We start from the raw sequence: 22075 nt of genomic DNA, 5'->3' as shown, positions 1-22075 counted from the left end.
CTTAAAAAACAAACAAGGAATAATAATAAAGGTTATTTATGTAGTTCATTGGTAGTGAGGGTTTGCTTAATATTTACTAGGCCCTTAATTCAATCCCCAGTATCAAATAAATAAGAAAAAAAAAAAACATATGGGATAGGGCCAGGGATTTAGTTCAGTGGTTTAAGTATCTACCTGGCAAGTGTGAGGTCACGAGTTTGATCCCCCATACCAAAGAAAGAAAAAGGAGTGTAAAAATCAACTCACATCATTCGGGGCTGGGTGTTTAGCTCAGCGGTATAAGTGCCTGACTGGTAAGCACAAGGTCATGAGTTCAATTCCTGGTGCCAAAAAGAAATTCCTGAAAAGGGAAGAAAAAACAGTGGGGATGTAGCTCAATGGTAGAGCACTTGCCTGGTATGAATCAAGCCCAGGGTTGAATCCTCAGTACCAGAACAGAAAAAAAATTGAAAAACTGAAGGGTGGAGTTGATAAATTACTTATTCAAAGTGATTCTAAGCTAGTAAAAGGTGCTTTCTTGTTGTTGTTGTTGTTGTTTTGTTTTGTTTTTTTGGTACTGCAAGTAGAACTCAGCCCCTTGTGCTTACCAGGCAGGTGCTGGGCTGTTGAGTTTATATGTGGCCTCAAGAGGTGTTCTTATACTTTACTCTGCTGATTCTCAACTTGCCAGCAAATGGATGTAATTATAGCTTGGGCCAGTGACTTTAAATAATTTTTGATCTAGACACATAGAAATACACTTTACATTGGTACTGAATACATTAACACAAATATGCATATATACAAAGTAAAACACAAGATTCATGAAATAATGCCTTTATGACATAAAGTGCACTGGTATGTTCTATTTCTTTTTTCCCCTTTTTTTTGGTCTTTTTGAGACAGGGTTTCACTATGTAGTTCAGGTTGGTCTTGAACTCATTTTGTACCCAGGCTGACCTTGAACTCGCAGCAGTCCTCCTGCCTTAGCCTCCTGAGTGCTGGGATTATAGGCATGTGCTACCATGCCCATTTTATTTAATTTTTGAGGTACTAGGAATTGAACTCAGACTGAGCTACATCCCCAGTCTTCCCCCCTCCCCTCCCCAGGAAAGGTCTCAGTTGCCCACGTTGCATCCAATCTTTAAGCACTTGTGCTTCAGCCTCCCAGAGTGCTGAGATTCTAGTCCTATACCACTACCCTTGGATGTTTGGATTTTTATAAATTAGGAATTTCACTGTTTTGTCTTGGCATAAAGGTATGGGCAGGCTTTGGAACCATATACTCCTAGTTTCAAATTCTGTCTCCATTGCTTACTGACAGGTTTTGGACAAGTTATTTTATCCCTTGGGGTTTGCTTTACCAACAGTTATTGTTACCATTCTTTTCCAAGTGTTTCTCCAATTACAGGAAGACTTGGTACAGTACTTGGCATCTCTGAGATGCTCAAATGGTAGATTCTGTCATCATCATTCCTATTATTGTAACTTGTATCTCCCTGGACAATGTGTTTTGAACATGGTAGGTACTCAACAAAAGTTTGATGACTAGGCCTTCTCTTAGTACCACCAAAAAAAATTTGGTAACAGTTCTGCTTTGGATCGCAAGTCAGCTTTCTCCCCATTCTACAGATACTCCTGCTAGGAAAGTCTCTATTTCCCACTCTAGGCTGAAAGTTCTGTTCTTTTGCACCAACAATCTGAGCATACATGTTGGGTTTCCTCTCCTCCTATACTTGTTTATCTCCTAAACTGATCAGTCAGTACAACCTGCTGCCAGGAAGCCCTTCTTCCCCGCCCAGTAGAAAAGTTAGGCAAAGGAAGTCTGCAAAAACAACCAGGGGTGTTAAATTACTCATGTTTATTTATAACAGACCTTCAGCCAGTACAGTACAAAACTTACAGTAGTATATCTCCATTACACAAATATTTACTTACAATATATTACATATACAAAATGCTTCATAATAAGTCTTAAAAGCTCGTTTAACTCCCCTTAAGAGAGGAGAAAAACTCTTTTAAAAAAACGGGGAGGGGGAAAGAGAGAAAGAGGGGTAAAGAGGGGGCCAGAGCCAAAGGAAACACCCGATAGGCTACAAAGGAAACCCGAGAGGAAGAAGAGGTGGTATTGCACTTGCTTCTGTGTTGTATTTTTTTTTTCTTTTTGTTCTTCATAACTTCTGATTAAAAATATATCTATATATATTATGTACACAAGGAAAGAAGCTGCCAGAAGTATTACAAAATCCCACCTGCAGCTTGGACACTGACACACAAAAAAACAAAAAGCCTGGAAAAGTGTTTTTTTATAAATTCCTTTTTTAAAATTTTTTGTGATGTTGATTTTGAATAGTAATATAAAAGGAAACACCTCTTTTCTCCATGTGGGTTTCAGTGTTTGTGTGGTTTTTTTTTTTTTTTTTTTCTTTTTTCTTTTTATGCAAAAGGAACTGGGAGAGAGCTTAAGGTTGTTTGAGGTTCCAGAGCTGGAAGGCTCTGAGAAGTAGGATTTTGTACCTAAGACCCTGGTTAAAGTGCAATGGTGGTCTGGACAGAGGCAGGGTGCCCCTCTCTCCCCTCCCTAGCACCTGGTCTTGCCCTTCCAGTCTCTGCTCTCATGGCACGGAGTCGCCTTGGGCACAGTCCTTCATGTTCTGGGAGGCTGCAGGTGCCAAGGCCGACTAGAGGAGGGGATGGGGCACCCTAAGGCTCTGATACCCCACAAGGGGGACTAGTCCTCATGAGGTATCATCAAATACACAGCAGACACAGAAGTGGGAGGGGAAGGTCTTGGGGAAGGGGCTCAGTAACCAGAACAGTTCAGGAGAAGCCAGATATTAATCTCAGCTCTGCTGCCATCTGGAACAGGAGTACCTGATGGTGCCACTGAGAAAGCCCTTCCCTTCTGGAGAGACCACTCTCCTCTGAGTCGACTCCCCCATCCTCCGCCCTTGGCAGCACCTATTTATTGCTACATTGTCAAGGGGGAACAATTACCCTAGCAGACCTCTCCTTGCCTACCTGGTTCTTTTGGGGAAACCATGTAATGGGGAAGGAAAAAGTGGAAGAGGAGAAAGTGATGTCCCTTCCCATGATGGGGTAAGGTAGACTCTTCAGAACCCTAAAGAGCCCCAAACCCAGGGTCTGATCCTTAGCCCACTCTTTACCATTGCCCCTCAAATATCCCTGATAGGGAGTAAGAAAAGTAGGAGAGGCCAAAGAGCCGAAGAGGAAAGGACGTGGAGAGAGATGGAAGTGAAAGGAAGAGAAAAAGGGAGAAAAGGACCAAGAGTTATAACTTGTGAGGTGTTATGTTGGGTTTTTACTTTTTTTTTTTTTTTTCTTTAAACATAGAAAAACAGCCTTTGGTTTGAATCTCAAGGAAGCAGAGTGGGATGGCTGTGGCTGCGGCCATGGAACTCTGTAGAAAGAGACCTCCATTTGCGGTGGAGCTGTGCCTCCTCCCCCTTCCTGAGTCCCGGATTTTTCCAAATAGAATCTGCAGTAAGCAGAGTCAGGCTCTGCAGCAGCAGGCAAAGTACAGCCCTCCTGCCCTGGGTCTGGAGCTGAGTGTGAGAGGGGCAGTGAAGGATTCATTCGCCTGCGCAGAGGACTGCAGGAGGGATGAGTAAGGAGCACATAGCTTTGCTCATCCTGGGATTATTTTTGGTTATACTGAAAGAGAGAAAAGACACATGCTTTTTTCTTGCCACTGATGGTAAGAAAAAGGCCCATAGTCCTGGAATGAGAGGGTGACTCTCGCTGGGGGAGGAAGAAGGCAGCATGAGTAAGGGGCTGAGAGATCCTCTGCTCAGGCAGGAACCCAGTTTGTCACAGGACAGGGACTGGAGGAGTCCCAGAGAGCCCAGGAAGGTCACAAAAGTGAAGAAGTTTGGGAAGTGGAGGAGAGATTTTAGTCACCCCTTCCCAGGCCCTGACTCCCAGTTAGGCACCTGAGGCTCTGTCTGTCAAAGACAGAGGGTTGCAGATGTAGCCTTGGCCCCTGAGAACATAAAATGGGGCACTCCAAGGAGAGGGAAGCTGCCACCAAGTCAAGTGGCCAGCTGAAGAGGCTAGAGTGGTGATGAGGGGTGGGTGGGGGGAAGGAAGAACTGTATCACATCCTGCAGGGAGATCCTAAAGGTAGCTTTGCGGAGCTCAAGAAGACCCTCAGTCCCACAGTGCCTAGGGAGAATTTCTTCAGCTCCTCCTATTTCCAATGAGGAGATTCTTCATTTGAGAATAGTGCAAGCTGCCTAAAGTGAGAGGGCACGAGAGGTATGGATAGTACCAGGCTGAAGGGTCCCAGAGAGGAGATATAATGCCACAGAGCCCAGGTGGGGCTACTGGGAGGTATCAGCATCAAAACTGAAGAATCAGATAAAGTAAATGGCAAGGATTAAAGCAAGAAGCACAAAGTCTCTTCCTTTGGAGAGAAGCTTCTGAGCCCTGGGGCTGTTAGAGGATACTGGATAAACAAGAAAAAAATTAGAACTAGCATAAAAGGAAGCTGAGGGCCAGGGTATAAGGGAACTGGCAAGGGATGGCTGTAAGTAAAAAAAGGCAAAAGAAAAAGCAACTAATAACTCAGGGTGCTGGGGTGAGAGAAAAAGAGAACAAGGAGGGACAAAAGGGCTGTTTCATCACGATACTTAAGTTGGTCAGGGAAGAAGAGAAGGGTGAGGAGGTTCAGGGTCACATGTGAGGTCAGACGTGCCACGGGAGGGCTATGGGGAAAAATTCCTTGGCGTGTGGTGGGGACAGAACTAGACACCTGGAGGGGGCAGTGAGTAGAGTGGCAGACTAAGGGCAGAGGGAGAGGTCGCTAGCCCACCTTATGTTCCCCCCGGACAATGTGGGAAGAGAATTCATACCGGTCTTGGCTGTGGTAACCACAGATGTTGCACTCGAAAGGGTCTCTGAAGCCATGGCAGCCCATGTGGATGGTGAACATGACATGGTCCAGGAAGAGGATTCGGCAGTGTTCACATTTGAAGGCTTTCACAGGCTCACCACTCTCGCCCACCACTCGAAGCACTTCCTTGGAGGGTCCTGGGGTACCCCGCAGTAAGCCCTCCTGTGGTTTGGGGTCCTCTTTGGCATAGGCAGGACTGTGCCGGCCCACCACTATGGTGGGGGCTGGCTGGGGTGGGGGACCCTGAGGGAGGGACACTACCCCCCCAACCCGATCTTCGTGGTTGCTCTCTGTGTCTGTGGAGTCCTGGCAGCCATTGCTGGGGGAGGCCCCTGGGTCAGTCAGGGAGCCTCGGGTACGGTAGAGGAGGGGCCCTCCATCCCCCAGGTCCTCAGGTCCTTCACCTGCTTCTCGGGACCCTGGAAGCTCTAGTCGGCCAGGGAGGGGCTGCATCTGGGTATAGACAGAACTGATGACAGGTGTGAGTTCTGAGATGCAGTTGGTAGGTGGAAGGCGGAGGGGACGCAGATGCTCTGCACCCACAAAGGCCAGAGAACCTCCAAAGCCAGGCTCCAGGCCGTGGTGTGCCACCAACTCCACATCTTTTTCATAGCCGCCCGAGTTCACATCATAGGGGAGGTCTGACAGGCTGAAGCGCATCTGCTTTTCACCTGTGGAAAAGGCGGTCTCAGCAGGACTGGGTATGAACAATTCTAAATTCTCCTAAATTTTATTGGATATATCATTATTATTATTTTCTTTTGAGACAGAGTCTTATTAAATTGCTAGGCTGGATTCAAACTGGCTAGCCTCCTTCCTTAGCCTCCCAAGTGACTGAAATTAGGGATATGTGCCAATGTGCCTAATATTATTATTGTTATTATTTAAGGCATTTGCTATGTAGTTTAGGCCAGCCTCAAACTCATAACAGTCTTCCTGCCTCAGCCTCACAAATACCAGGATTATAAGTATGTGACACCGGGCTAGGGATTTAGCTCAGTGGCATAAGTACCTGCCTTGCAAGCAGGTAGTCATGAGTTCGATCCCCAGTGCCAATAAAAAGAAAAAAAAAAAAAAAAGTATGTGACACCATGCCTGATTCTGCATTATTATTATTATTAATGGGGATGAAACCCAGGGCCTCACATATGCTAAGCATATGTTCTACTGCCGAGATACACCCCTGCCTTTCCTAAAAAAAAAATTAGGGGGGTTACCTGGAATCAAACTCGTGACCTCACACTTGCCAGGGAGGTACTTATGCCGCTGAGCTAAATCCCCAGCCCATTTCCTAACATTTCTTACTCTACTTCATTTGTTTTCCTTGAGGTCAAGTCCTCTATGTGTCTATTCTCTAACTCTATGCTGAAACCCTGGAGGACTCAGTCTCAGCCCACTCATTCCTTGAATGCCTCCATCAGGCTCCATGAAGCTCTAGTCCTTAGCTAATGCCAGCCCCAGATCGGGAACCACATTTACTGCTCCCTGGCTCTAAGGATCCACACAGATTGAAGTCCTTGCTATTCTTAAAAATGGGGAGAGTCTGAGCTCTGAACACCTCCTCTTACAACTAAAGGTCCCAACAATGAGCTTCTCCACTCACTTTTTTCCTGTTTTTGGAGGAGATTCTAAGCACCAGAAATATCCAAGCTGCTTTCTCTCCCTAATCAAACCTCTAGACCAACATCTCTGGCCTTAGCAACCAAAGCTCAAATTTATTTAGGCTGTAGTTTAAAGCTGATTTCATTCTTACCTATGAACTTCTGGGGTGTGGAGCGCTTGCGTTTGGTGAGGCTGTTCGCCAGGCGATCAATGAAAGTTGGCCGGTCAGATGCTGAGTGCAGCATGGAGTCTGGCACCATCTCCAGGTCACGCATCTCATCACCTGATGGGAGGGAGGTGAGGACAGGTAGAAGTAGCTGAGAAGGAACAGCACTGGCCCAGCAGCCTTCATCTGGAGAAGTCTAGCAGGTTAGTAGCCAAGGAAGTGTTCACCTAATGCCTGGGAAACTGGGCTCTGTTTACCCTAGCCAAAGCATATCCCAACAAAGTATCAGACCACTAAGGGATGATTATATATTTAACCCTTGCATTTCTATTACTTGTATTCTCTCACATTAGTCGAGGATACAGACTCAAATGTTTTCTACCTCTGGATTTCATTATAGCACCTACCATAGGGCTCTGCCCTACACCAGTTGGGATACTTAGGATGGGCTGATTTGTAGATTTATCAGCGTAACTATGCCCTGTTCCACATACCTTGCCCACACTTCCTTTGGGTCCCTCCCCTCAAGGCACCCACAGTACTACCCATGGCCCCACCTGGCTGGCCAGTTAACGCTTGGGCTTCAGTGCTGAGACTTTGTAGGTAGTTGTGGCATCGCTCCTTGTGCTCCTCCAGGGTACTCTGCTGTTTGTAACTACGGCCACAGTAGTTGCACTTGTAGGGCTTGCCCACTGTGGGAGAGGACACTGTGGAGGAGAGTTAACATCAGAGTTACTTTGCCCTGTGCCCCAGCTCTGCAGAATCATCCAGGAGCAAATGAACACTAGCATGGGGAGGAAAGGATATTGCTAAGTTGAATTCTGCTTTTCTTCCTTTCTGAACTTTACCTCCAACAACGGATAGATGAACTGAACTTGGGAAAAGAGGGACAATGTGTAGCTATGGAGTAAGGAAGTTCCAGGACACACAGCTGTGTGCAGGTAGTAGGGTCCTAGATGACCAACTTGCTGCTCACAGGGAGTGCGGATGCAGGGAGGACTTTGCAGGGGACCGTCCCTGGCAGACAGGCAGGCAGGCCCCACCCAAGGACCTCATAGCCCAGGGCTCAGACTGTGGTTTAACCTTTCCCTGTGGCAGGCGGGTTTAAATGCTGTTTATCAGACAAGGGGATTTTTTTTCTTTTTTACTACTGAATTTATTTGCTTTGGTTTGGAGGAAATTGATGAGTAGGGGTGATAGAAATAAGGGCCCTTAGATCTGCCCATGTGGGGAGGGGTAGTTTTCATTGACCTTTACTTGTGTTTTTCTCTCCAATACTTGCCTAGTTTTATTATTTTTGCTGTCTCTACACTGAAATAGCAAGAAAGTACCAGAAAAACTACCACTGACAAGAAATTTTGAAAAGAGAAAAAGAATAGAGAAGAAAATAAAGGAGATGACAAAAAGGAAGAGAACATCAAGTTTAGGGTTGCTGTTTATTTATTTATTTATTTATGTCTTTTTCGGTACCAGGGATTGAACTCATGACTGCCTGCTTGCAAGGCAGGTGCTTATGCCGCTGAGCTAAATCCCCAGCCCCTGCTGTTTATTTTTTTAAAATGGGTTGTATAGATCTTGTTTCTATTGAAGAAAAAAGCAGGCTGGCCTTGAACCCATGATCCTTTTGCCTCAGCTGGGATTATAGTTCTGTACCACCAAGCCTGGCTCTAAAAACAACTCTTGTGAAGTATTTGAGAGAAGAGAGGAAAAAGTGAAGAACAAGGTATTGTATATTTTGTTTCTTGGCACTATTGGGCAGGAGATAGAAGAAAGCATCTCTAGAGGCTGGTAATTGTTATTCACTCCCTCTTCTCATGCCAAAGGCTGAACCTTGACTGAATCAACCTATTGGCATTTTGCTCTCGCTCTGCAAACCCTAGTGTTTCGGGATGATGAACATAGGTTCTCTATCCACCCAAGACCCTTGGAGAAATGGTTTAACACCTGGAGGATGAATCATTCTCGAGCCTCCTTTTTCTTGCAGTGTGGGTCAACAGGAAGCAGGTCATAGAGATGGGCCCCAACAGTATACTGGTATCTGCTTTTGTATTTAATAATGTACAGGACAACACACAAAAATCTACCCACCTGAACTTGTTAGTAAGAATTATGGGGCTAAGCTCATTCCAAACCAGCAGGGGGAGCCACCCCTTTTCTGGGAAAAAGAAATTTCTAGCACTGGATTTTCATGGAGGCCCATAGTTGGGCTGGAGAATAGCAGTGTAGCCTACAACTTAATTTTTCCCCTACAGCTTCAGTTTCCTTCCCAACAACATGGGAATAATCCCATCTATCTTGGAATGGGTGTGAGGATCACATGAAGAGACACAAATGGAATGCTCTGTAGATAATAAAGCTTGAGTCAACAATGATTTTTCTCTCTGTCCCTCCATATACTTAGAAAGAGGTCCCATTTACAATGTGGGAAAACCTGAAATAAGATAAATGGATAAAGAAAGTAGACGGTGGTAAAGTGATTGCTCTGTCTCTTTAAGTTGTGGCCCAGAAGAATTTAGGAAAAGAAAAACAGCCAGGAAAATTTCTGAGAACAGACCCTACTCATTCTTTCCCTTCTTCCCCTCTTCCTGCCTTTTCTCAATCTTGAGCTCCCTCCTTCCTGCCAGCTCAGCTCTTGGCCTCTTCTCAAATCCAAGTCAAAAGCCCAACATTTAGGAAAGTGCCTGACAAGTGCTATTTGTCCAGCTAATTCCAACAGATACTGATTCATACAGTCTGACTGAACTAGAAAACCTTGCTAACCCAGTTCCCCAGCACTGGTCCAAACACTGGTCCCAAAGTACTCTCGATTTGCTCCTGCTCCCAGAAAAGTGACAGTCTCTTGAGATAGAGGACAGAAATGAGATACTCTTTACCTTTTTTTTCCATTTCAAAGGCTGATGAATATTTATAGGAACCAGTAAAAAAGTAGAGGAGAGGATAGCTAGTAGTTACCCAAGACCCCTGATATTATGAAGTGCAGGTGAAGATAGTGACAGGTATAGGACTGGGACAGATGAGTGTAAGGGTGGTCTTTCATGCGGTTCAGAAGTAAGGGACAATGGGGGACAAATGATGTTGTCATCATCACAGTCTTTAAAAAAGGGAAGTCAGCTGGGTGTGGTGGTGCAATCAGGAGGCTGAACTGTGAGTTTAAAACCAATTTGGGCTCCATATGAGTTCAGACTCACTCAGAACTACATAGTTAGATCTTGTCTCAAAAAACCAAAAAAACAGGGGGCTGGGGATTTAGCTCAGCGGCATAAGCACCTGCCTTGTAAGCAGGCAGTCGTGAGTTCGATCCCTGGTACCGATAAAAATGAAAAAGACCAAAAAATAAATAAATAAATAAAGACCAGAGATTTAGCTCAATGTCATAAGTGCCTGCCTGGCAAGCATGAGGTCATGAGTTCGATCCTAGTACCAAGAAAAAGAAAAAACACAAAAAAATCCGGGTGTGGTGGCCTACTCCTATAATCCTAGCATTTGGGAGGCTGAGGCAAGAGAATGGTTTGCAAATTCAAGACCAGCCTGGGTTACAGAGTGAACCCAAGGCCAGCCTGAACTGCATACTGAGACTCTGTCTCAAAAAAAAAAAAAGAACAATGCCCATGTATTTTTTGCTCCATATCAGAGTGTGGCAATAAATTACCCTTCAAAGAGTCCCCCAAGTCTGAGTGTAGCAGCACAATCCTAGCACTCTGAGAAACTGAGGCAAATTTGAGCTCAGCCTGGGCACTCAGTAAATTAGCAAGACCCTATCTCAAAATAAATAAAAATTAAAAATAAAGGGGCAGGGGATATAGCTCAGTATGAAGGGCCTGGGTTCAATCCTCAGCACTTAAATAAATAAGAGTGCCCCAGGCTCCTCTTAAGCCCCACCTGCCAGAGGAGGGTTACAGAGGCAGGTTCTCCTCTCTGGAGTGACAAACACTGTAACTCCTCAGCGCAGAACTTCTGAATTCTATTCACTGAGTGTCCCTGGGCCCACTGTCTCCTCTCCAGCTGGATGGTCACTGACCTGAGTGTGTGCGGAGGTGGCCAGTAAGTGCATCACGCCGGCGGCAGGCGTAGTTGCAGAAGGGACATTTGAAGGGCTTCTCCCCAGAGTGCAGCTTGATGTGACGCAGCAGGTTGCCTTTCTGGGTAAAGGAGGCCCCGCACTGGTTGCAGTGGAAGGGCCTCTCACCTGCAAGCGAAAGAGCAGATCCCAGAGGGCTGGGTATGAGGAACATTAAGATGGAATCTACCCTTCCCTTGAATACATGGCTGAGGACAGGAACCGGCTGCTTTATAAAGATCACTAGGGAGCAGTCCTACCCTAGGAGGATGTGGATAAGAGGTTTATAACAGGACAGGGGTTCTAGCCCCAGAACACTGGGTCAAAAGGCGGTTACTCAAAAAGAGTGTCACACACACACACACAAAAAAGAGTGTCACCAGGGTCCCCTCTGCCTTAAGAGTTCAAAGTCTGAGCAGGCTGAGGAAAGGAGGTCTCTGTGTCTATCTGTCTGTTTCTGATATTATGAGAGAACCAAACAATACCCAAGTATCCTACCCCTTAGATAACAGGATCCTTAGGGGCTGGGGACTTAGCTCAGCAGCATAAGCACCTGCCTTGCAAGCAGGGTACCAAGGGGAAAAAAAAAGAAATACGATCCTTCTCCCGTTGTTTTGTTTTTTTTTTTTTTTTTTTTTTTAGTACTAGGGATAAAAACCATTGGTGTTCTACCCCTAAGCTATGACTCCAATTCCTTGTATTTATTTTGAGACAAGATGTTGCTAAATCACCCAGACTTTGAACCTGTGATCCCCCTGCTTCAGTTTCCCTTAGGTATTCTATGGGATAATAGCATGAGCCACTGAGCCTGGTGTGTTTTGTTTTGTTTCATTTTTTGGTGCTGGTGATCAAGCCCAAGGCCTCTTTCATGCTGAACACACACACTACCGAAGTACACCTCAGCCCCAGAGATCCCTCTTGTTCTTCAACACATCCCTGTCTTTTTTTTCCTTTTTTCTTTTCAGTATTTGGAATTGAACCTAGCATTTCACACTCAGCTACATTCCCGCCCCTTCTGTATTTTTTATTTATTTATTTAAACCACTTCATTTGTCTTTTTTTTTTTTTTTTTCCTGTACTTTTTATTTTGAGGCAGCATCTTGCTAAATTACCTAGACTGCGGTTGAATTTGTGAAACTCCTACCTCAGAATCCTGGGATTATAGGTATACACTACCACACCCGACTCATATCTGTTTTTTTAATGGGTACCAGGGATCGAACTCACGACCGCCTGCTTGCAAGGCAGGTGCTTGTGCCTCTGAGCTAAATCCCCAGCCCCTCTTCTCACATCTTAAGAAAAATATTAGCTTTTTTTTGAAACAACAGAGCTAGGTGTTAGGGAAGGGAAGTACAGATGTCAAGGGGGAATCCAAATTCTATCTCAATACCCCTGTCAAGGGGGAATCCAGATTCTATCTCAACACCCCTCTCCCCCATTTTTTTTGAAACAGGGTCTTACCATAGGTAACCTAGGCTGGCTTGGGAACTCACGGTGATCCTCCTGCTTCAGCCTTCTAAGTGCTGGGATCATAGATATGTGCTACATGCCCAGCTCTGTTATCAGCAAGACAGTATGTGGGGAGACTCCTCCCTCTCTGAGGCCTCCGTGCTGCAGTGTGGCCTCCTCTAGTTCTCCTACTGCCACTGTCTCAGCACTGCCCTGCCTCTCACCAGCACCCTTAACTCCTCCTGGACCCCTCAGGCTTACTCACCTGTGTGGCTGCGTTTGTGTACCATGAGCACATTGGGGCCAATACAGACCATGCCACAGACGTCACACTTGAGCTTGCCATTGGGCAGCCGGATGCCACCAGGGGAGTGAGGCTCTGGCCCACTCCCATCACAGTAGCCCAGGGGCTCTGACAACGAGTCTTCCACAATCACACTGTCGTCTTTTTCCAGGAGCCGCTCATCTGGCCCCAGCAGTCTGCTCGACTCCTCATCGCTGTACATCTCCACCTTGATGGAGTTGGCTGGAGGGCAGGATGGTGTTTAGAACAGAGACAGGCAAAGTGGGAGCTGTCTGCAGGTCGGAACAATACTCCTGAAGGACAAAATGCCATCTCCAGGACCTGAGACAGAGAGGCCTTAAAAGAGGCTAACACTGTAGTATCCCCAGGGATGATGCCAGAGTCTTTCTGGAACCTGAAAAGCTCGCCCTTCCCTCCCACCCACTGGGAAAATAAGCTTCAAGAGAAAAAAAGTTGGGGTATGTGGGGTGTCTTCTGTCGCTGAGAAGAGGCAGTTCAAGGAGCCTTTTCTCCAATGTCTTGTCATTAAGATGTCTGCCTTGGCCCTGGGCAGGAAGCCAGCAAGTAAAAATGGTGGGAAAACAGCCCTCAAAACATTGAAGGGGACAACAAGCTAAAGAGAAATCAAAACTACAAGACAGTCATGGCTTCCATTCTTCCAAATCATAAGAATGAACCCCTCTATCCTGAAATGTACACATCTGAAGGTGGGTACAGGAAGGAGGAGCTATTAAGAAGGCTTTGGCTTTAAACTCTGACCCACATTCCTGGCTATTCCCACCACAGCTCTAAGGTCCTCTGGAAGAAGGAGGCTTCAGGGGGACCTGCCTGGGTGGGAGAATGGGGTGTGGGGATTCAGGGAGGTCCTTTTTCCTGTTTCCTCCACCTAATGATCATTTCTATCTAGCTGGTTCTCCAGTTCCAGAATTTCTTTCTTTTTTCTTTTGTCTTTTTTGAGACAGGGTCTCTATGCAGTTTGGGTAGGCTTTGAGCTCACTTTGTAGCTCAGACTGGTCTTGAGCTCACTTTGTAGCTCAGGCTGGTCTTGAAATCACAATAATCCTCCTGCCTCTGCCTCCTGAGTGCTGGGATTGCTGGCATGAGCCACCAGGCCTGGCTCTTTTTTCTTGTTGAGACATGGGCTCACTAGTTCAGGCTGACTTTGAACTCACTATGCAGCCCAACCTGGTCTTGAACTGGCTGTTATCCTCCTGCCTCAGCCTCCCCCAAGTGCTGGGATTACAGGTATACATCACTATGCCCAGCAGTGATTTCTTTGTGGAGCTTTTAGTTAAATGTTACCCATGCCTCATTTAGTTCTCACCTTAGTCTGGCAGTGACTATTCACTGTTTTTTCAGAAGCCATGAAAGCCCTAGACAGTGAACTTCTTTGTGCTTTTAGAGACTGAGCAGGAAACTGGAGGGAAGTGATGATGGGGAAATGGTTACAAATCAGAAGAGACTTTTCAAACAAAACAAAATGGGGGTGCCTAGTGTGGGGGTGGGGTGGGGGTACAGGTTGGCACTTACCACTGAGTGAGCGGCTAGGAGAAGAGTGCTGGCTGTTGGGGGTGCTCACTGAGGGCCCCACTGGGGCCCCGAGGAACTCCTTCTCCAGAGATGAGTCCCCGCTACCTTGGAGGAGAGAACAAGAGGACAGGTAAAGCTGGGGCTGGAGCCATCTACTGTCCATTGGCTAAGTTTTAAAAACTTCAGTTAAATTTCACAAACATTTATTCCATAGTCATGTCCGAGGCATTGCTGGGTGTTAGGCACCATACCTTGTGCCCTCACCAGTCCAGTGCCTGACTTCCGTGAGCTCAGCGGCTGGGCCTTGCCTACCCTACCTTTAAGTAGACTGATGGGAAAAGCATCACTGCTTGACATCCGCAGGAAGCGGAACTGGGGCTGGGCAGGCCAGGGTAGAGAGAATAGGTGCCTGAGGGAGGGATGGTTTGGGACAGACTTTCTTCTCTACTACTCTGCTTTGGAGCCTCCAGTACTAACTTTGGGATCTGTAAGAAGGGCAGCAGAAATTGTCTCTGAATCTAATTATAATATCAGAATAATCATGACAGCAGTTAATATTTAAAGGGTGCTTACTATGTGCCAGGCATCATTCTCTGTTCTTAATTATCTCCTTTGATCTTCACTATACTCCTTTTATATATGTGCTAATATTAGCTTTTCAGATAAGGAGACGCAAAAAAGGTTATACTACTTATCTAAGGTCTCAAGGCTGGTAGTGGTGAAGCTGGGAGCTAGTCACAGGCAGAGCACCCACATCTGCAGCTAGCACTTATACAGCCAATTGGGAGACATCACCTCTCAGTGGAGAAGGGGAGGGCCTACTGGATTTTCTTTTCTATTTTTTTGAGACAGGTTCTTGTTGTTCCAGCCTAGCCTTGAACTTGCTATGTAGCATAGGCTGGCTTTGAACTTACTCTGTACTTCAGTCACCAGAATGCTAGCATTACAGACATGTGCCATCATGCCCAGCTGGACTTTCTAAATTCAGTAAAAATTTGGTTACTCTGGAAACATTTCTAGTGACTTGATTCCGATCATGTATTTACTATTTAATATTTCCTTGAAAGTTAAATGTTTATCCTCATATATTCATTTTAATTTGTTAAAAATGCTTTGTAAAAATATTTTTAAGAGTATCATGTTTTTAAAGTCAGATAACATACCTGAAAATTACTGTCTTTAAAAAAAATCCCTCCTCCCCACAATCTTCTGCACAAATATATGAGTGAAATAAAATCACATGTAGACAAACATACAGACACATATCACATATGTAGATATACATAAAGAGAACATACCTATTGGGGTAAACATACCCATAACCTCTACAATATCTATAACATGCATGTATGCACACAGGCCTAAATATGAGAGAGAGACAGAGACAGAGAGAGGGAGAGAGAGAGGAGGGGGCAGAGAAGAAAGATGAGAAACCCTAGAATTCATCCCTAAGTCCACCTATTAGTATTTTACCCAATTGCCCAACTATGTACATACTTACTTTCACAAAATAAAGATTCCATTATAAAATGGTTGGAGTCTTGGGCCTGAGGCAAGAAATCCGGAACACACCCTCCTGAGGGATCCCTCTCCAGCTTTGGTCAGTGGGAAGAAAACAACCACTCAGGACTTTGGGACCATTTCCCATTCATATCCTCTTCTAAAAGCCCCATTTCCCCCATTCTATCCCATCAAATCCTGAGGAAATCACAATCTATAGAAAAAGCCTTATGGCTTGAATCTGAGTTTTACCAGCTGGGGCTCTTTAGTTGAGTCATGATTTCCAAAAAAAAGTTGCCTGAAGCTGAACTACACACATATCTTGAAATGAGCATCTCAGGATTGTGGGTTAAGACTTGTAGACTCAGACTTAATTTTAAAATATGTCCTTTTGACTAAGTGTGGGATTTACTAAGGTTAAAAGGGCTGAACAGCGCAACTTCTTATTCCTTTTCAAATGTTAGTACTAATTTGCTCCAAATTATTTAATGTTAGCAGTGGAGAAGAACAGGGCTTTGGGCCCTGGTGCTGAGGCCTGGACCCTAAAAGGATGAGTGAGCTTGCTGGAAATCTGTCACTGGTGTCAGCTTACTGGGCTGCGGTTACCTGGTGGAGCTAGGGGCTTGCTATCTGAGGAAAAATATCCTTAAAGGGACATGTTGGGACAATGAGAGCCAAGCATCCTTTGTGGCTCTCCCAATTTAGGCCTTGAAACAGGTGAGAAAGCAGGAGCCTGGAGGCACACCAGTAATTCCAGAGGCTCTTTGATGCTGTTGTTCTCCCTGGGATAAAGGTAAGAGGGAAAACAGGTTCAACTCTACTTTCATGGGACTAAAACATGAGAAAGGGTCTGTTTCAGGGATGAGAAAATCTTTGTGGGGCAACAAGGATTTTGAGTCCCAGCCAGAGAGAGAAGGGGACTACAGTCAGATTTAGGAAATTCAGCAATTCCTCCCTCAGTCCCAGAAATGCCAGTGAGGGAATTTCAAATGTCTGGGACTCACTAGAAATCCTGCCTGTCAAGGCCAGGAATTTAGGCTGCTCTCAGGTCCCAGGGAAATTTTCTTGGCAAAGTCATCATAGATTAGTTGAGCCCCCAGAGGGCAAAACCAAATCATAAGGTTCACATGCAAGGAATTGGGAGCTGGGTAAAGGGCAGAAAAGCAGGAGGAAAGGAACTGGGAAGTAGTGCTCAAGCTAAATGTGCCTCACAGGTTGAAAGAGACCAGCCCTCTGCTCTTGCTGCTCTTGCTGGATCCCTTCAGAGTGGCTGCCTCCAGGGAAGAGCCGTGGGCTCCTGTAGCCTCCACACTTCTCTGCATCTTCACTATTCTCCCTCCTTGACCACAGGTTCCAGGTAGCAGGATGCTATCCTGCTTGCAGGAACAGTGTGTACAGGAGCACAGAAAGACGCCCATCTCCAGCTCTATTGTGGGGAGGAGGCTCGGCCCCTCAGATCTCAGATCTAAGCTGAGGCATCTAGTGGCAGGGCTCCTCTCCCCTGCCTCAATTCCCTACTACTCCTCCCACCCAGGCCTGTTTCGGCATTTCACCCCAGGCAGCTCTACCTCTGTCCCCAAGGCCTAATCAAGATGTCACCACAAGCTCCTACTGTCCAAGTCACCGTCTTTCCTTAGCAACACCAAACACCCTTTCCCATCCTCCGCAAGTGTGAGGAACGCCCCCTCCCCCGCTACACACAGCCCCCCATCCTCTCCCTCTCCTCGGGCTTGGGAGTTGTTACTGAATTGGCTCCCTAGCCCCAGCACCCCCTTCCCCCTCCGCTAGCCGCCTTCTGCCTGAACTTACATTATCCTTCCCTTGCCGGTGAGACCCTGGGTTGCGAACGCGGCCGCCGCCTTGGAAACGGCGAGGGAGTGCGGGTGGTGTGTGCATGTCTGCGTCTCGGTGGCAGGCAGGGGTGAGCCCAGCCACTCACCTTCCAGGAAGCGTGGATTCCTGGAAGTGAGGGGAACCGCCGTCATTTCGCAGGCAGCGGCAGCGGCACGGTGAGCAGGGGCCCACGGCTGCAGCCAGCAAGAACAGCTCAGCCAGGGTGTATGTGTGTTGAAAGAGAGTGTGTCTGATGAGAGAGGGAGAGAGAGAGAGAGAGAGGGAGACAGAGGAGATGAGAGCGCTTGGCGCTTGGATGTGCTTGGGGAGGGGGCTGGAGAAATGTATATGGGGGGGGGGTGCCAGGCTACAGCGTGTCTTCCACGACAGTGAAGGGAGTGCACAGGGAGGGGGAGGTAGATGCCCTTCTGCCCAGCAGACAAAGAAGAACTGCACAACAAATGCTTGAGAGAAGCAAATGTGTGTGTGTGTGTGTGTGTGAGAGAGAGAGAGAGAGAGAGAGAGAGAGAGAGAGAGAGAGAGAAGAGAAGAGAAGAGAAGAGAAGAGAAGAGAAGAGAAGAGAAGAGAAGAGAAGAGAAGAGAAGAGAAGAGGAGAGAAGGGCCTGCGGGAGAAAGAGAAAGGGGGCAGGGGCCTGGGGAAGGTCCCACCCTCTGCCAGAGGGGAAGCCAAAGCCTCAGAGGTCATGGGGCCCAGGACCTGGGGCAGCTTCAAGGCTTTCTGACAAGCACCAGCGGTCCCTCTTCCCTCCTCCAGGAGGGAAGTGCTTTCTAGTCTGGGGACTGACTGCCCCCCTTTCCCAGCAGCCAGACGGCTCGGCATAGTCTGGTCTCAGGGTAGTGGTGCTCTGTGGCCCAGAGCCCTTTCAGATTCCAGGCAAAAAGGCTGATGCAGTCTCCCTAAATCCCCTCCCTCCTGTGCCCCTGGGGCTCGGCCGGCCGGGCCGCCAGCCGCCCTGGATGAATCCGCCTTCTATCAGGACGAGGCCTCTGCTCCCTTGCCTTCCAGAGGAGCTGCCTGCTGCTGAGCTGACCTACTTTGGAAGAGACTACATTTTCTGATTCCAGGAATTTGGGGGTAGGAGGGGCCATGAAACTTTCGGCTGCCTACCCCTGGATCCTTTTCTCCTAAGGTTTCCTTACATATTTCACAGCCCCATAAAGCTTGGGACAAGTGTTGTTCAGTCAGTTAACTGCACAAGTCAGGCTTGAGTGGGCATAGAAAGCTATGTTGTAGATTACTGGACTCTTTCTTCCCTTCTTCCCCATGGGAATGATCTGTACCTTTAGAAAAGAACAGGAGAAGGGAAAAATGGACTTTTTGCTTCAGGTTCTGAGACACAGTAAAATCTCTTTGAAGAACAGGAGAGGGGCTGGTGCAAGAGGCCCCCAGGCATAGAGGAAGAGCCTGGTGACAAACTGAGAAGGGCTAAGTGTGCTGTAGTAGAAGGGTGGTACTCGTAGCCAGTCCCTGCCCAAATCAGCCCAGCAGAGGTGTGTCTGTCACTGACGGGCTCTCAGATGTCCCTCAAGTGGTTGTTGGAGCCATGCCCAGTCCTGCAGGGGCACTCTTCATAGCTCATGGTGCCTTGCCTTGCCTTCTCTTTTCTAGTCTAAAAGTTTCTACTGGGGGCTGGAGATTTAGCTCAGCGGCATAAGCGCCTGCCTTGCAAGCAGGCAGTCGTGAGTTTGATCCCCGGTACCGATAAAAAGGAAAAAGACAAAAAAAAAAAAAAAAAAAAAAAAAGTTGCTGCTGACATCTAGAATTAAAAGCACAGATGAGGAATTTGAGGGTCTCCACCTTTACTCAAAAGCCATTTGTGCAGAAGCCACTTTTTATCTAATAAAAGCCAACCTGCTTAAACCTGGTTAAGTGTGGTTGCACAGCACACTGAAGCAAATACCCTCACAAGTTTGCCACTAGTGCCCAGCATTCTCCAAGGACACCTCCAGAAAGAGCTCCACAGGATATTTACTTGTGGCACCTTCATAGTTTCTTATTTGTGGACTCGTTTCTACTCATCTGTTCTGCAGCACTAAGGCAGTTCTAAGTGTACTTGGTACTCACTAGTAAATAGATTTAACTGAGCCTATTTTTATTTTATTTTATTTTATTTTGAGAATTATTTTAAAATACTGTACAGTGTTGAGTCTTTTTTGGGGGGCACCACTGGGAATTGAATACAGGGCCTTTGTATTGAGCTATATCCTCAGTTTTTTTTTCTTTTCTTTTTTTAATTTTCAATTTTTGAGAGCGTCTTGCTAAATCATTGTATTGTCTAGGCTGGGCACAAATTTGTAATCTTCCTGGCTCAGCCTCCCCTAGTGCTGGGATTATAAGTTTGTGCCACTACACTTGGTTGAGTTGTCAATTTTGAGTCTGTTTGGACTTTTTTTGGGTGGGGAGTTATTGGACATAGAGACTCATTATGTGTCCAGGCTGGCTTCGAATTCATAGCAATCCTCCTGCCTCAGCCTCCCAAATGCTGGGATTACATGCATGCGCTGTCATACCCAGCTTTTTTTTTTTTTTTTTTTTTTTTTGTCTTTTTCGTTTTTATTGGTACCAGGGACCGAACTCACGACTGCCTGCTTGCAAGGCAGGCACTTATGCTGCTGAGCTAAATCTCCAGCCCCTTACCCAGCTTTGAGTCATCATTTTGGTGTGTTTGGAGTGTACCAGGAATAGAACTCATGACCTCAAACTTGCTAGGCAGGTGCTAGGCTACTGAGCTATATCCCTGGCCTGAGTTATCTTTTTTTTTTTGGTACCCGGGATTGAATTCACGACTGCGCATTTGCAAGGCAGGCACTTATGCCCCTAAGCTAAATCCCCAGCCCCAGTTAGCATTTTTAAATAGAGTTTTTTTTTTTTTTTTTTTTTGATACCAGGGATCAAACTCATGACCTCATGCGTACCAGGCAGGTGCTTATGGTGCTGAGCTAAATCCCCAGCCCTAAATGGAATTTTTCATAAAATTTTGGATTTCTGATTCTCTTGAAAAGTTGTAAGTTACACATTCCTACATGGCAATGACTAGTGGACGCTGAATAGCTGCTGTTCCTTGAGGTGGGATGTGTGTTCTTCAGTTCACAATAGTGGCTGCTGTTCTCTTGCTAATTGTCCTAATCTGCTTTGTTCGTACACATGACCTTGTGGCCCCTACATGTCTTTGAGGTTTGCAGTACTGTTCCATTTTCTACTTGGGACAGAATCCCATGTCTACTGGTAACCTCAGGGCATGGTGGAAGGTGCCACATCTTCTTCCCATCTATTTGCTTCAAATCATCTAATAGCAGCCCCTGGTATTCTTCTCCTATCCCCTTCCCTCTCCCCTACCTCAAAAGAAGTCTGGAGAAAACAATTACTTGTAACTGTAAAATGATTACTCCCAAGTATAACCAAGCATGAATGTCAGCTCGGAGACCAACAGTCAGTCACATACGTTTGGCCTAAAGGGTCTGTGCCCTGACCTACAGGGCATATAGCCCCAGCTCTTCCAACAGAACACACAGAAGGCATACCAGACAAGTAGGAAAGGCCATTGCATTCTTCTATGTCCATTTTAAAGAGATCTGTTGAAAGAGAAAATAGCAGCTATTAGAAGTCAGACCTGGGAAGGGATGAGGCTTTCCTTGTGGAGTAAGAAAGAAAGCTAGGGGCTGGGGATTTGGCTCAGCGGCATAAGCGCCTGCCTTGCAAGCAGGCAGTCGTGAGTTCAATCCCTGGTACCGATAAAAACAAAAAAGACAAAAAAAAAAAAAAAAAAGAAAGAAAGCTAAAGGATCACCTGTGCCTGTTTGTTTATTTGGGTTTTTTTTGGAGAGGTGTGTTACTACACCTGGCAACATGTTATTTTTTGGTGGTGGTAGAATGTGTACTGGGAATTGAACTCAGGGCCTCCTGCTTGCCAGGTGGGTGTTGTAAAACCAAGCTATATCCCCATCCCCGAGCATGGCTTTATTTTATCTGAAAGAAGGAAAACTTCTTACTTTATCTTGATGAGAAAGGCAACATACCATGACCTACAAAATTCCTGCTAGGTATTATATTTCACTGCAGTAATCCCAGCACTCAAGAGGCTGAGGCAGGAGGATCACCTCAAATTCTGGGGCCAGCCTGGGCTACATAATGAGTTCAAAGCCAGCCTGAACCACACAGTGAGACCCTGTCTCAAAAAACCAACCAAACAAACAACCAAACAAACAAAGATTTCCTCTAACCTACAACTTCTACAGACCTCCCAGTCTCTGAAACACGGTTAGTCCAGAGTGGCCTGGATTTTGAGAGTGTACCTTTTCCCTGCAGTGGAGTGGATATTGTAGGAGGTACCTACATCTCAGCCCTCAGGAGGCAAACGATGGCCACCCACAGAAGGTGCTGGACCTTAGTTAAGGAAGAGTAGGAAGAAGCTGCTGAATTTAGTCATCAAGTGCTCTTTTTTAGGGTATGTAGCAGGAGGAGGTGGTGACAAGGAAAGTGGAAGACAAAGGCAAAAGTTCACCTTCAGGTTCATGATAAGTTGTCCAATGAGGACGTAATTAGTGTATATGTGTGCACATGTGTATGTGCTGGGCATTGAACCCAGGGTCTCACAAGTACTAAGGACAGGTTCTACCAGTGAGCTAAAACAAATGCCTTAAAAAATTGTAAGTGGGGTGCTGGGGATTTAGCTCAGTGGCATAGGTGCCTGCCTTGCAAATCTGCGGTCCTGAGTTT

General features: G+C 46.3%; 1 protein-coding gene across 11 annotated transcripts in view; it reads right to left on the bottom strand.

The window, feature by feature from the left end:
* Positions 1 to 1821: 1821 nt before the first annotated feature.
* Positions 1822 to 22075, bottom strand: part of Ikzf4 (IKAROS family zinc finger 4) — a 34480-nt gene continuing 14226 nt past the window's right edge. For 2 of the 11 annotated variants that reach the window (XM_063254908.1, XM_063254909.1), the window contains exons 2-9: positions 20881 to 20931; positions 17312 to 17461; positions 14003 to 14103; positions 12434 to 12694; positions 10681 to 10848; positions 7220 to 7369; positions 6648 to 6779; positions 1822 to 5565 (exon numbers count right to left, since the gene is read on the bottom strand). In XM_063254908.1, the coding sequence (XP_063110978.1) occupies positions 4805 to 5565; positions 6648 to 6779; positions 7220 to 7369; positions 10681 to 10848; positions 12434 to 12694; positions 14003 to 14103; positions 17312 to 17461; positions 20881 to 20906 (1749 nt within the window). In that variant the 5' untranslated portion in view covers positions 20907 to 20931 and the 3' untranslated portion in view covers positions 1822 to 4804. Of the gene's footprint in view, positions 5566 to 6647; positions 6780 to 7219; positions 7370 to 10680; positions 10849 to 12433; positions 12695 to 14002; positions 14108 to 15503; positions 15598 to 17311; positions 19083 to 20880; positions 20932 to 22075 lie in introns of those variants that run through there. The other 9 variants (XM_013159418.3, XM_063254910.1, XM_003476198.5 and 6 more) reach the window with 8 other exon arrangements.

The sequence above is a fragment of the Cavia porcellus genome, unplaced genomic scaffold (assembly GCF_034190915.1).
Source record: "Cavia porcellus strain 051 isolate PalLab524CR breed Dunkin Hartley unplaced genomic scaffold, mCavPor4.1 scaffold_8, whole genome shotgun sequence".
Classification (NCBI taxonomy): domain Eukaryota; kingdom Metazoa; phylum Chordata; class Mammalia; order Rodentia; family Caviidae; genus Cavia; species Cavia porcellus.
The sequence above is the reverse complement of the archived record's forward strand: the minus strand, read 5'-3'. Positions and strand labels throughout refer to the sequence as shown.